We start from the raw sequence: 16,387 nt of genomic DNA, 5'->3' as shown, positions 1-16,387 counted from the left end.
GTTTTTTTTTTTTTTTACTATATGTCGAAAACGCCGCAGCGGCCATTAATCTCGACGGGCGAGGGACTTTTTTCGTACATACTATATTATTATATAACACGTTTACCGTGTACATGGTTATACACGCGGCATATAGAACTATTACACGAGTAGGTGTGTGCAGGTTTATGATATAATATGATATATAGTAACACTTGCGAGCAGCTGCGAAATGTCTCAACGCATGACTTCGGAGGGTATATATAGGCATAGGTACCCTACGCGGTGTTTATCATAATAATAATATTATGTTAGAGAGCTCGGCGAGAACGGTTCGTCGCGATCTCTATAAATATTATTCTAATACCCTTAGCATTAATAATAATCACTTTGTATTGTATTCCGGACTATTTTTTGTGAACCCCGTCTCTGGAAGACGCTATTGATCATTTTTACGGTTTATTTTCACGCAGTTGTATACAACAGGTATGTATAACGATATGATATAATATTGTGTTATGTTGCGGAAAATATCGAATATCGAAAAACAAACTGGACAAAATTTTACAAACAATTTTCAAACGATTGTCCCAAAAACTACCCGAGTGTCATTTACATCGGTTCTCTTCTAACGTTAAAACAAGAACTTTCGTAGATATTGCTAATGATTATGATTGGGTATATCCGAATATTTAAGCACAGTATTTAGAATCATATTTTGTACTAATTAAGTTAAATAGACTATATATTACATTTTCTTTCAATATAGGTACAAGGCCGGGGATAATAAATTCATCTATAGTAGAATCGTTGGTTATAAATATTGAATTACGTTACGGTACTGAACTTCGAGCACAAGTCGTCGATACACGAACGCCATGACGCTGTTCACAATTTAATGGATTTGTGGAACTGTGTACGAACATAAAAGTTGTGATCACGACGAACGACTGAGGTCAACAACCGAGTTCATGGCTATGCGTCGTCTGTCGTTTGACTATAATCGTATTCTGATTGGTAGCTGTTGCAGCAGTAACCGCGGTATCGTTCACTAACCACGATGGACCTGGAGTACCGGGACCGAGCTCAACTTTGGGAAACGATACGTCACGACAGACCGCGGATATGTGTAGCTGTGAATCCGGCTAAATATTTTGTAGTACAGTTGGTAGGTTTATCGTGACGTATACAATATGTCGTTTACGTTAAAAAATATATTTTTTTTAAAATGCAATCTACAATCTATATACCGCTTTGGCACAATAAGTAGATGTGATACAGATTAGTTAAAAAATATATAACCGTAATTTTTTTACTTACGGACACGAGTCGTCCGTCTTGTGACGACGAGCGGCCTCGGGGCCGTAGTACAGCTCATTGCTAACATTATTATAACCGGCGCACATCACTTTCACCGGTGAAAATCTGTTATAACTACCGCGTCGATGATCGTATTAATAATAGTAATAACGACATAAGCACACGCGGCCGCGGATCACTGGCCTGATACCCATAATAACATTATAATATTATATTATACGTATACCACGTGATCGCTATTATACGAAGACATAGTTCGATCGCAACCGGTCAGCAGGTAACCAAGGACAATGTACGTCATATTTTATACGCCTTTGGTATATAATAGTTACTATTTTTCCGATCTACGTATGTAGGTAGTGTGATCCGATTTCAATTTATTTGGGTATAAATACCGACCGATTTTAAGGAGTTCAATATAGGCAATTATCTATGAGTGTGCATGCGGGTCGTGTAAATGTGTACGCAGTAAGTGATCATTAGTGTGAGTGACTGTGTATAAAATAAATAGCAGAGCGCTACCACACGTGCAACGTTCATGTCAATAACGCCAAGGCTGGGCAAGTTAATGGTTTTTTTTTTAACTCAGTTAAGTTAAGTTAATATGCACCAATAACAAAAAGTTAAAAGTTAAAAGTTAATTTAACTATAGGTAAACTCAGTTAAGTTAAAAGTTAATACACACTTTTTGTTAACTTGTTATTAAGTTAAAAAAAGGTGATTTGTTTATACGACACTAGCGTACTTAATTTTTTTCCAACCCAAAACTAAATTATAGGATATAGTGTTAATACTTCATACAGTATGTCCATATAAGTTAGATTCGAATGATATACATTTTTAACTTTAAACAATTTACGATACATATTTTTTGACATGAAAACGTAATAGACTAAAATAGTGAAATATTATAAAATTAAAAACAAAATTCACATTTGTAATTAGTGTGTAAAGTAATATAATAATAATAATAATATTTATTGGCCAAGAGAAAGATACAATTTCGATAAGTAATTAATGATTATAATTATATATATAATATGGTTAGATGGCCCATCTCACCACTGAGGATAACCTCTTATCGGTGATGATGGAGTACTATTAAGAGCTAGGTTGGTATACATTTACAATTTTTATAATATTTTAGGTATTTCGTAAGAAATTGCGTCATATCTGACTATAATTCAAAAACATAAATATATAAATCGACATACCTGTACAACTATAGTAATTAAAGCATAAATTGCAGAAAATAAGTAGATATAATATAATATATAAAAAAAAAGTACATTAAAAATTGAAATTATAAATAAGTAAATAAATAGACTACATTATATAGGTACACTGGTATATTACATAGGGTGTAGGTCACTAGTATTATTTAACAACCATAATTTAATAGATTGTTTATATATTTTATAGGACGTACTGTTAATAATTTGCAGCGGAATATTGTTTAATAATTTCAAACCCACTTGCAAAAAACATCGGCTAGATTTTAATATACGAACAGTAGGTATTTATAAGTTGTTTATTTGTCGTGTATTATAGTGTCTAGGTTTGAACTCTATTAAATTAAATTTGTATGTGTAATATAGGGCATTTCTGTAAAATAATTGTTGCGTCGTAAGAACTTTAAATTCAGTAAATAGATCTTTGGTGGGATATGTTTTTCGTTTACTCAAAATTATTTTAACTATGCTTTTTTGAGCTCTGAATATTTTATTGCTTCCTATAATACTTAATCCACCCCAGGCGGTTATTCCGTATTGTATAATAGATTGTGTCATAGCAAAGTATATTAAACGTAGAGTCTGGTTATTTAGGTATTTTCTTGCGTTAATGAATAGATAGTGCATTTTCCGTAGTTTCATTATTGTGCTATTTATGTGTGTATCCCATTTTAGGTGTTGGTCCAAAATAATACCTAAATATTTAATAGTTTCCGTTTTATTTATAACATTACACGAACAGTTATTAGGTTTACAATCTATATCATGGATTTTAATTGTATTTGAATTGGGTTGGGTTCTTTTGTCTAGAGTGAAATTAATGTAGTTTGATTTAGTGTAATTTATTCTTAAATTATGTTTAAGAAATCATGCATTTAAGTGCTGCGTTATTCAAGGCTGGGCACATTAATGAGTTAAAAAGTTAATTTTATTTAAACTTTTTAACTTAACTAGTTACTTTTGGCTTTTCAATAAGTTAACTTAACTGTTAACTTAACTTAGTTCTTAAAATGAAAAATTAACTCGTTAATTTCACGTTAATTAAGAAAGCAATTTAGTAAGTTAACTAGTTAAGTTAAAAAGTTAAAATTAAATTAACTTTTTAACTCATTAATGTGCCCAGCCTTGAATAACGCAGCACTTTACACTCTAATTACAAATGTGAATCTTAGTGAAATACTGAAACTTAGTTTTGTATTTCCAATAATATATAGTTTACTTTGCGACATTGCAGTATTAACACTTATCATACAATTTGAAGAGAAGAAGTTTATCTTGGTATGAGTCGATGTCATATTTGGCTTTAAAACTTGTGATATTTTACAAATGTAATTTTATATAGTCAAAGATTAACTTCTCTTCTACAATATTGATAATAGGTGTTTTTACTCTCGAACCAGTCAATAAACCAAAATTAATTTTCATAGAATTTTACCCTACTATTGATATCTCTTAACATAACAAGTAATAACTAATGAGCCTCGTCGCATTCAACACATCTACTTTTAGCTGGTAACATTACTCGCAAAACTTTCAGTTACAATTTGATTTACAATAATTATTACACATTTTATAATATGCGAAAAAATATATACATAATAGTATATTGTTTTTTTTAATGATCTATACGAAATTCTACTGCTAAGTCATTAGACGAATTTGTGGTGACAAATTTCTGACTATCCTATTTGGTTGATTATAATCAAATAACGAATAGTCAACAACTGTGATAATTAATATAGATAGATAAATTTGGAACTGTTAAATGAACCTTAATAGAAATATTAAAATTATGAATAATATGCCCAATAAAATATAAGACGCATAAATATGCCAATTGGGCAAAAAATCTAAACATGTAAAAATATGCAAAGTAAAACTTCAGATATCTAACCATGGTACCTTGAAATGTGTATGTCATCAGCTATCATTAAATACAACTTAGGAAGATTGATATGCAAAGATTCATAAGCTTACGGGTCTTGTTGTAACATTATGAGGCGTATAACCCACAATTTAACGCAACCACGAACATTGATATATTATAATCACCAACAGTATGAAATGTTGTAATTTTTTTAAATCAAAATTTTTTTTCTAGAACACAAATATTTGTTAGTGTCTACACGAACACGATACGACGTATAGGTACCGTGTGGCATAAGTATTTTGATTAATAATCTTCCCATTAGTGTGAGTATAATATATATATATTATATATAGTGACACTTGACTTGGAATCGGTTGATCGTGTATCTATATCGTCAAGACATATTGTTGTACGCATTAACTTGTTTTTTCGATCCGTTAGCATTGAATGGGATATAATAATAATAATAATAAAATATGACAAGTTAAGACTTGCATGACAGGTAGTGATCGCGTTGTTTGTCAATTGTATTGTTTAAGATAATAATATATAGTCGAGATGACTTATGAGCCAGGAGCACAATTATTCGAGAGGGGTTAATTAACGATCCGAAATCATCGATCAAGCTTGACAAGACTTATATGGTATATTCTGTATATATATTATCATAACGCTCTGTCCGCGATCGTCCTTAAGTCTAAACTCGGTGCCGTGCCGCGAGTGCGATTACCTATGACGGCATAATATATACGTTAACACTTAGCCACGAGTTTCTATATTCTAGTCTACCCATACAATAATATTGTACAATAAGAACAACATAATGTGTAATAATACAGTATGGACATTATATTGGACGGGCGTGGACCGACTGAACTACAGTAAAACCTCTCTATAACGGAATCGCTTGGGACCAACAATTTTTCCGTTATAAAGAGTTTTCCGTAATAGAGAGGTATGTAAAAAAAAAAAAAAATGAAGTTTCAAGAAGTATTATGTATGTATTTATGTATGTATCTGTTAAAAAATATATATTTTAGGTAAAATTGTATTTAAATGTGATAAAAATAATAATAAATGTGTAATAAATAAATGTATTAAATACATACTTAAAAAATAAAACTAAGAACTAAAAAAAACATTTTACACAATTCGATATTTGTACTCTTTTTTAATTAAGAAAAATAATTTTTAATATTTGATTGCTTTTTGTGTTTAAGAGCAGCATGTTCGGCACATTCTCGAGCTTTTGTGGTAAGTTCTAACAGATTTGAATTAGATATCATGGCTGAAAACTTTTGTAAATCTTCTAAATATGAGATTGCGGTTTTAAAATCTTTTATTTTTGGCTCATCATTGGTCTCGCTGTCATCATTATCATCGTTTTCTTCTTCTTTTTCCTCGTCTTCTAAAAAAGTCACCGAATCGTAAGTTTGATGCGTCTCTAATTTACTATCAAATGTAATGAAATCTTCTACATCAACATTTGCTGTAACGCACTCCTCATTCATTTCTTTCAAAGCATTTTCTGGTAAATCTATATTGGTTCCTTCATTTGAAAGAAACCCGGCTTTACGAAAACAATTTCGCACACATTCAGCTTTCACATTATTGCAAGCCAACGCTATCCAGTTGACAGCATCCAAGACACTTATTGATTTCGCAAACTGATGGGCTGAAGAACAATTATCCATCTTGCATAATAAAGATTGAAGTAAAAACTTACGATAGTAAGATTTGAACGTGTAAATCACTCCTTGATCCATTGGTTGGGTGATTGATGTAGTATTTGGGGGCAGCATAAGTATTTTCATATTAGATAGTTCGATCTTTGGGTGACATGCAGCATTATCTAAGAACATTAAGACGTTTCTATTCTGAGATCGCATATCTGCGTTAAAATAACGCAACCACTGCTCCATTATTTCTGTAGTCATCCAGGCTTTTTTATTAAATTTCCATATGACAGGTAATGAAGAAATGTCCATGTTCTTAAAACACCGTGGTTTTTTAGACTTGCCTATTACCAATGGCTTCCTTATTTCTCCAGCCATACTACCACACATGAGCACTGTTAAGCGATCCTTGGCTTTTTTTCCTCCAGAACATGATTCACTTTTCATTACAAGTGACTTAGTTGGAATACCTTTAAAAAAAAGCCCCGTTTCGTCAGCATTATAGACGTCTTTTGCTTCATATCCAGCAATGAGTCTTGAGATTTTTTGCTTCCACTCCTCCACAGTTTCTTGATTAACGTCATTGGCTTCACCACTCACTTGTTTCCAAACAATATCATGCCTTTTTTTAAATTTTTCTAGCCAACCATTCGAAGCCTTGAAATCGTTGACATTCATTTTTTCAGCCAATTTCATAGCTTCTGTTTGTAAAATTGGACCGGAAATTGGTAAATTTTTTGACCGAACGCTGTTAAACCACTCATATAACTTTTGGTCAATTTGTTCAAACAAGGGATTTTTCACTCTTTTGCTCTTTCCGGAATTTTTGCTATTTACCCAATCATCCATAATTTTTTCTTTATTTTTTATCGCGTCGTAAACTTGAGTTTTTCCACATTTAAATCTAGTAATAAGTTCTTTCGTACTTAGTTTTTGTGTCTCCTTCAACTCGATTAGTTTAACTTTATCGGACAAAGTCAGGGCTGTACGTGGCATATTAACAATTAAAAACAGTACAAAAACAAGCGAAATCACAACGATAAAACAGACCGTGAGCACTACACGTTGACTAAACGATATGAACAATTCGACAGAAAAAAGACGACTGGGCAGTTCATATTAACAAAATTATATTGTAGGTACATATTATGTACACAAGTATCTAATCTTTATCTAATCTTTGCTATACATTGTACTATAAATATTCGTTAGAAGGTAATAAACAATTCAATATGACAATCGTGAAGCGATACTGTCGACTGATATTTCAGGTAATAATAAAGTTAAGATTATCTAGTCACCAAATATATATGTATGTACATAGTATATATGTATCTACATAATTGTAATTTATCTTTAAATAATTTTATTTTCCGTTTAATAGAGATTATTTTTACTATTTGGATCACGAAAATTGTCCGTTTCCGTTTTGTAGAGGTTCCGTCTTAGAGAGGTTAATTTCATATATTATTTGAACCGGGACTATTGACATTTTCCGTTATATATGTTTATGATGTATATGTTTAAAATATTGTACGGTTGTGACCGCATCGAGTCGGTGGCTTATCGTCGACCATAAAATATAACACGAGACCATCATAACCATTTACCGCGCACGCGTTGTGTGTAGGTAGGTAGTATAATAGAAGACGTAATATAATATATCTATAATATGCAAGGCTGGGCATTAACGAGTTAAAAAGTTAAGGTTAAGTTAAAAAGTTAAAATTAAATTAACTTTTTAACTTGACTAGTTACTTTTGGCTTTTCATTAACTTGACTGTTAATTTACTAAATTTCTTTCTTAATTAACGTGAAATTAACGAGTTCACTTTTCATTTTAAGAAGTAAGTTAAGTTAATTTATTTTGTTTTTAATTTTATTATATTTCACTATTTCAGTCTATTTTTCGTTTCATGTCAAAAAAATATGTATCGTAAATTGTTTAAAGATAAAAATGTATATCATTCGAATCTAAATTATATGGACATACTGTATGAAGTATTAACACTATATCCTATAATTTAGTTTTGGGTTGGAAAAAAATTAAGTACGCTAGCGTTGTATAAACAAATCACTTTTTTTTTAACTTAATAAAAAGTTAACAAAAAGTGTGTATTAACTTTTAACTTAACTGAGTTAAAAAAAATCATTAACTTGCCCAGCCTTGATAATATGTTATAACCAGAGCACAGCTGATTCTTGTGTGCTAAAATATTGTATCACTTTAATGTATGACGTATCAATATAATAATATGCAGTGAAAATTATGAAAAATGTGCAACAAATGTGCAAAACAATTTTTTTTTAAGTAGGGCGAACGACAAATAAAAATTGACACAATTAAATCGTTTATTTGATGTATTATATTATTAAAAATAAAAATAATTTGAAATAAATTTAAAAACTTAATTGATACTTATTTACTTAGTACATATTATAACTATTTTTAACTGAAATTGCATAATACCTACAACAATATTATGAACAAGAAAACATATTTACTTTCAGTTAAAAACAATATATTAATATAGTTGTTATTTTGTCGAAAAACGATGGGTTAGTAGTCGACAACATTATTGTTATTATAATTGTCGACTCGGCGAGCTATTACATTACATCGCATTAGGTTTCAAAAACTTAACTTAACTTCACTTAAGTGTGCAATAAATATCACACTTTTTTAAAAAATATTCAAAACTATGCAATTATCATCAAATATGTAAAAAAAAATTGCTATAAGTAGCTCGAGACTGTTGCTTACAGATATTGCGTTTCGGGAAAATGTCTGACAAAATTCCAGAAATATAAAACAAAAACAATATAAAATTGCATAAAAATCATAGAATGATACAAACGAGGATTCAAATTATATTAAATGTATTAATTCAGTTTTTGATGCACATTGATTTATATACCCATTCTGCTATATTAATAGCACTTTATGCAAATATTTACTTATGTTTTGTGTATATTTTGATTATGTTAAATATCTATACTGTTGACCACCGTGAACCATCTAAAACTGTAGTATTATTATACATCGTTACCTACCTGTTGTTAGGTTTAATTTTTAATCATTTCTTAATATTATTGTTAAGCTGTATTATAGTAAAATGCCGCGAGGCGTAAATTAGTAAAATAAAAATAAAAATACGGGTAAATGGATGTCGCTTTGCTGTACAGTAGGTTACAAGTAAGTCAATGTATAATGGATTGTATTAAACTTGAATTCAATGATATAATATCATTGTATAAGAAAAACGATTCTGAGCGGAGACGGTTTATCAGTCTGGATTTTTTAAATTTTTAATATTTATTATAGACTTTAAGTTGAATTAATATTATAATATTATAATTTTTTATTCGTCGCTTCGGTGATAAACAAATCGTTAGAGATTAAAATCCCATTTTAAGCGGTTTTCTTAATTTGTCAGTAGTTTTTCCCGTGGCATTAAATAACTATTGAGAAAATCGAAAAATGACCTCTTTAAAGTACCATCCTGATCCAATTTGATAAAAGATAAGGTACTATATTATGTCGGGATCAAAGCACTCCTTCTGGTAGACATTTTGTATACAGGATATAAAGAATAAAATAAACACCATTGTAAAACCACTAGCTTCCTCGCTCCGCTCAGAATCTAAAATATTATACCTACCGTGGTTGTGATATTCATATTATTGTTAGGACAGTCATCTGATAATAATATTATTCTAATCGAAATTCGAAATGATTTCAAGTCCGTCTACGAGAAACCATTGAAATATTAATTTTAGTTGCATATTATAGGACGTGTTTACCATTTATTTACGACTCGATTGAACGCGCACGCTTGATGTAAGCGCGCGCACTTAGACAATACAATATCTTGTCGATCTTAAGACATATAATAATATTTAACTGCTTGTCAGCGTTTATTAGATTAATGTATATTTATCACGTCAGTATTTATTTATGTACATATATATATATTTTCATTTTTCATATTATGAACTATTGGAATACTCTTATATTAGATATGATTTAATATCACTACTATGCTGGTCCGTTCTTTACAACATTGAGACATTGAGTGTTCAAAAAATGTGGTTAGTGCTCGACAAACCGTATAAATACCGATGGCACATTAATATATTGTGTCACGTAAATTTAATATAATACCCGAGAGAAATGAGACGGATTGGAGTCGTCGAGTTTTCGTCGGCGCAACATAATATTGTTATTACATCTTTTAATTCGGTCATATTCATTCTAATAAAATAGTTAATACGCATTTAATATTTAAACTGTGTGATTAATAAATCAATAGGTAGGTAGATAGCTGTATACTAACTAGTAACTACCCGAATTCACCGGGTAAAATCGAACGAACATAAATACGACGGTGTCACATCGATGTTTCTCGGTTTTAGACTACAACTACTGTCGAGTAAAAAAAAAAATGAATACTAGTGACGAAAACTATGTCCCTACGATTAATATTTATGCAATGGTACACGAATATGGAAAAACTTATGAGGCACTTATGTTTAACATTATCTAACAGTTATTCGATTTTCGTGAGCCAAAACGAAACCCGCGAGTGAACCAACTATAGGGTAAACGTATATAGGGGTTGAAAAATGAAGCAAAGAACACTCCCCAAGTCTCGAGGAATATGTGTGCGAAATTTAGTGCTAGTTGGTTCAGCATAGTTTACAAGTCTAAGATTATAAAAACATTATAACTTATCGTAGTAACAGTAAGGAAATAGTATTATTTTACAAGCAAACGGACAAATATAAAATATAAAGCATACTATACATATTTATATATAATAGGTATGTTGAAAAAAGAGAAATAATGATGAAACAGATTACAATATACGTACATCAGGTAAGTAAGTTGGGAAGCATCGACATTGGCAAGTGATACAATTGTCTTCTAATAGGTTCGTTGGCTAAATAATTATAGGTGCAGGGAGGAACATAGAAAGGAACAGAGTTCCGAGAAGTACGTTGAGGGATCTTAAAGTTAATTAAATTAAGAACAAATCCACTTTCCCAGATAATAGCCCCGTTTAAGAATTTAAGTCCATTCGATTGTCTGCGCTTCGCAAGAGTTTCGATGTCAAGTGCGTTAGAAATATGGACATAGTCGTGTTGAATATGGCGAATAAAACTAGCAAATCAAAGGAATTTGCCATTTAAATTTGTCTAGAGTGACCTCGGAGGTATGTGGATACCACAGAACGGCGCTGTATTAAAAAATCAGTCGTACTAGTGCATTTTAATATAAGGTTTACAAAGCTAAACCAAGTTTTAAATCCCATGCGAGTCTTTTTATAAATCCCAGCATTCCGTAATGCTTAACAGCATCATATCATAACGATACTTACAGTATGATGTAGTTGTGTGAACTTCGCTAATACATATTTTACATCGTCGTCATTCGAAGTCACAATCAGATGTATATACCTATCCACCCATCGAGGCTTGGCATCAACAGTCGGCGCGTCCGACGACTTGTCGACAACGTACCTATATACACACGATAGGACAATTTCACATTTAATAAAATTCAACCGCTGCAGCGTAATATAAATAATAATAATAATAATAATAGTGTAATATAATAGTATAGTATAACATCACAATAGGCGCTATTAATAATGCACGAAAACGTCGCAGATCGTTGCGAAACGGTCGTCGTCGATATGTTATAATATACAATCGTCGTACGCACAGCATAATATATATTATCATACTATGTATATATTATAGTCACACGGCCGCGACTTGCGACACGGAACGTCAACTACTGTACACCGCACCGAGTGTGTGTGCGTATGTATCTATGATAAAATATAGGTATTATAATACACACGCGGTGTACGTCTCCGGTTGATTAATCGACGTCAGGGAGATGAAAAGAAAAAAGGGTTTCGCAACCGAACGCCGCCGCTCGGGAGACGTCAAAGGGTGGGTGGGTGGGTTCATATACGGTATAATATACCTGTTGTAGTAGCAATACGCGCGGTGATGGAAGACAACAGTCGGGCGACGAGGGGGTGGAAGAGGAGGAGGAGGAGGACGAAGAGGACGTAGGACTTTTTGACATATCGCTATCTGCTGAGCCGATCGGCGCGCATGACATTATATAATATTATTATTATTATTATTATTATTATTATTCAACACGTAGAGGTACGTCATAAAGTACCTATACACGTATTACTGTATATACTCTGCAGCAGCGCCCGTTGAGCGCGCACATCCATCCGCCTTTGCCGGCGGCACGTCCGGTCCGGACCGGAAACAATGGGACCCGGTGACAGCGGACATTTGTCATCGCCGTTATAAATATCATAGACTTGTGTGCGCGCATTGTCACCGACGATGACGATAATAATAATGGTGTACAGTGTACGCCACCACCGCTGCAGCAGTAGCATCTACTCCTAACGCGACCCAACATAATGTTATAACGTAAGTGTGTGTGTGTGTTTACACGGGGCACAGGGTCCGGTTGGGCAACCGGTTGCTCGGTACGAGTATAAAAAATTTGATATTATATAATATATAACTCAACGTACCGGTGGAGTCTTGGCGAGGGCGGGCAAAGGGTGCAGGCGCGGAAATCCATCATCGTCCCGCGAACCGTTCATCAACATTTTATTACGACAATCCTCTGTTGTTATTATTATTATTATGGTTTACTAATACCTATCGCGTTAATTTTAGTCGTTATTTCATCACATAATAGTAATGGATTAAGTCAGTATTATTATTAATGATATGCGCTCCAACGAACGATGTCCGTGAAGTTGAGACCCTCGGACTTTATTTGTCCGACCGATTCGAACAATTTGACGAAATTTGGCCGAAAGGCCGTTTAATCAGTTGAGATGTTAAGATCGTAACACATAACACATTTAGGTGTATACTCGAAATACACCGATTAGCTCACACAAATTGATCAGCCGACTTAACGGACACGCACTGACGGAGTGTTTGAATTCGAGTAATCCGCCAAAAGTATAATGTCGACAGCAATTCGTGGTATGACAATAAAAGTGATGCTAGGTGATATTATAGAGTCGTAGAGATTAAAATACAATAATTATACATAATATTCTGTTGTGATACCAATGTGACATTATTATCATAATATAATTATAGAAAACTGTATAATATTGCATGTTTTCTATGCCGCTAAATATTAATTTTTGGAGGGCCACGTCGCATTAGGAATTCAGAAGCTTCTCGGGGTCCGTCGAAATGCAATATTATAAAGTGCATAATTATAATATTACCGAACCGAAGAAATAGTAAAAGATACTGTGTATAAACGCTCTCGTTTGTATATTAGGCACATAATATATTACATAACATTGTAAATTGTGCGCAGTGCCAATCAATCTCGCCATTCGCGACACGGATATGGCGTATAGTTTGACGATGTTTAAACAAATGAAAATATTATACTATTACGACGACGTCACCGCTTACGATGACTGATAAGTACTTATTACCTATTATTGGAATATCATTATTTTATTGTTTGCCGCTACAACGCAATACGCATGCGGCGCGTACTACGCGTACTACGTGACAATTTGTCGATTTATGTAATAATATTGTTAAAAGCTTTTGTCGAATTATTATTGTTATTAAACGTTGTTAGAATATTGTCGACGTCTGCGCGATTCATAGAATCGCAGTTCACCTATATAATTTTAATACAGTACAGCTATATAGACTCGTTTATCGACTGTCCGCGAGAATCGCGTGTCAACAAAAACATTGTTATCGCCTATTTGTGTTTACTTCAATAATGTAATAACGTAAAATAGGATAACATATAAATAATTATAAATATACGGCTCCTGCCGATATAGTTATATTAAAATAGTAAAAGTTAGAATTGTAAAATTACGCTATTACCTTCCTCCAGGTGTTCGGAGGGCTCTCGAGATCGTGTATTCGAGAATTATATCAAATACACCGTACAATATGATTTTATGAAAAAAAGCACATAGAACGTATTGACTGCAATCCACATAAAATATTATATCATATGCCTTACCTGATTCGCAGTTGTTCGTAGACAATATTGTAAGAGTTTTAGGTTTTAGATAAGATAAAGTACTACTTCAAATACACAAATTGAATTAACGAACGCACTGATTATTGCTTGCATAAGAAGTCCAGTTGTCGCTCGTTGAAATCGGTTTGATACTTGAGAGGTTGTTACTTGGTGGCTGGTGCTCATGCACTGGTTTAAGGGACGGACGCGAGGATGCTGACCAGAGAGTGGTGGGTGGCTTTTTCACTAAATTATCGTGGGCCTGGGAACTAGATTATTCTTTGGCGTCAGCATAAAATAAAGTCACACACATCCTACGTAATATTGTTATGAGTGCGTGTCAATATCTTAGTTGTCGTTATCAATGGTTTTATTTGATGCGACCGATTTCTACAAGCGACAGTCTGGCTGTTGTTTATTAATCTGTAAAATTTTAGTTTATTATAATGGTGTGTGAGCATATCATTACAATAATAATAAAAATAATATGGCACACACATACGATTGTGTGAGTGTGTGTGTGTTGTGAGCAAACGAGTGATAAGAAACGTAGCCTCGGCACGTGCACTCGGTTTTTTAGTGCGCACACGAATTATTATTACTATTATTATGATTTGGGAGGCATAGGTGGAAAACAAAAGTTCTACGACGTTCGTTTTGTCGTGTGGCGCATTAAGTAAAATATAAATCATATAAATCCGACTATTGTTATTATTATTACATTTATTATTAGTATTATTATCTATTTATCTATTTAATAATATTATGTAATAAATAATAATCATGTATACAATGATTTAATTATAATTTATAAATGTAGGAACGATTGCAGGTTGGCACTTTGGTTAAGACTAATGCTGAACGAAGTCGATTATTAAGTAAAGTATATTGGTATAGGTTAAATAAATAAAGGGAGTAAATAACATAAATAGAACAAATAAAACAAATAAATTATGTTTTACGTCACGAACTTGAACCAAAAATCCTATCAGTTGATGCTAGTCCTTGCCGCAAAGACTGTTATTTTTCAGAAAAGCCAGATATCACTAAGAACTACGAAAAAAGAAGTATCACTTCGTACGTGCACGTTTTTGCACACCCACATACGTTTTTTTTTTCATGTTTTTTTACGCTCACCCTTACCCGATAGCAGTGGGAGAAAGGTGGGGGGGGGGGTGAGGGTCCCGCGAAGTATAACAATTTAACAATTTTTGAAAAGGGTCTAGCGCGAACCCGTCACCGACACCTTTTCTTGCGGTCTTCGTTTTTCGGATCGAAATTAAATGTCATCTCGCAAACGGAAAAAGGCCAACATCGTCGGCCGACCGCGTCACCGCGCTCCGACTTATTAACGGCCGGACGACTTCCGTCGTAATTTATCATGTTTTTAGAGGGACGGACGAAAAGTTTTTGACTTGCACACTTCACGAACAGTACAACAATTTATATTTAGGGTCTCGGTGTCGGTTTTTCCGAGTTTCCGCAATTCTATAAAATCTGAAAATTATACTTCATATTTTAGTTGCCACCTCAATTGTAATACTTTTCCACTAATCTACTGCCCGCTACTTATTTGGGGGGGGGGGAGGGGGATGGTGCAGTGTATTATATTGAGAAATAATTTCTTCACAGGAATAATCTCAGGCCTTGTGAAGAGTTGTCTGATTTTTATAGTTATTGCCCATTTTTATCCGCATTAAACTCCGATTTTTTATTTTTTTTTATTATTAAATTTGAGATTAAAATGCTGAAAACTGAGTTCAATGCCACCTGTAGATTTTTAGGTACCCTATATTAGATGAGATATTAAACCAATTAAAGACAAACGTAGCAGCCGCGCTACTTGATATTTTCCACTTCGAAAAAAATTTATAAACCATAACATGTATTGATAAGTAACCATTCATTTTAATAAGTAAAAATCGGGTAATTTTAAAATTATATTCGTTTCTATGGTGATAAATAGGGCAGAGGACTTGTAGCTCTAAAAAGTCACCAAATATGCATTTAAATATACAAAATATGCATTAAAAATATGCACTTAAGTATAAAAAATATGCATTTTAAAGTGGATATTTTTGAATAAAAATAAGAATTTTTCTGTTGATACTTATTATTTTGATGAAAAAATGTTATTTACAACTTTATTTAACAACTTACAATTAATTATTTGATAATATAATTAATTAATAACCCGACAAATTGCGACTTTAGATCGGCAAATCTCGAGAAATATCGT

General features: G+C 32.6%; 1 protein-coding gene across 1 annotated transcript; it reads right to left on the bottom strand.

Annotated features, from left to right (window-relative positions):
* Nucleotides 1-5,576: 5,576 nt before the first annotated feature.
* LOC132952370 (tigger transposable element-derived protein 6-like) lies at nucleotides 5,577-7,073 on the bottom strand. Its single transcript, XM_061024655.1, has one exon. It carries the CDS (start codon nucleotides 7,071-7,073, stop codon nucleotides 5,577-5,579), a length of 1,497 nt encoding a protein of 498 aa, XP_060880638.1.
* Nucleotides 7,074-16,387: the final 9,314 nt, after the last annotated feature.

Source organism: Metopolophium dirhodum, chromosome 9 (assembly GCF_019925205.1).
Source record: "Metopolophium dirhodum isolate CAU chromosome 9, ASM1992520v1, whole genome shotgun sequence".
Classification (NCBI taxonomy): Eukaryota; Metazoa; Arthropoda; class Insecta; order Hemiptera; family Aphididae; genus Metopolophium; species Metopolophium dirhodum.
Note: the sequence above shows the minus strand (reverse complement) of the source record. Positions and strands in the feature narration are given on the sequence as shown.

Bases quoted from the DNA above. Each gene is read 5' to 3' on its own strand.
- LOC132952370 (XM_061024655.1), bottom strand. From the start codon at position 7,073: ATGCCACGTACAGCCCTGACTTTGTCCGATAAAGTTAAACTAATCGAG.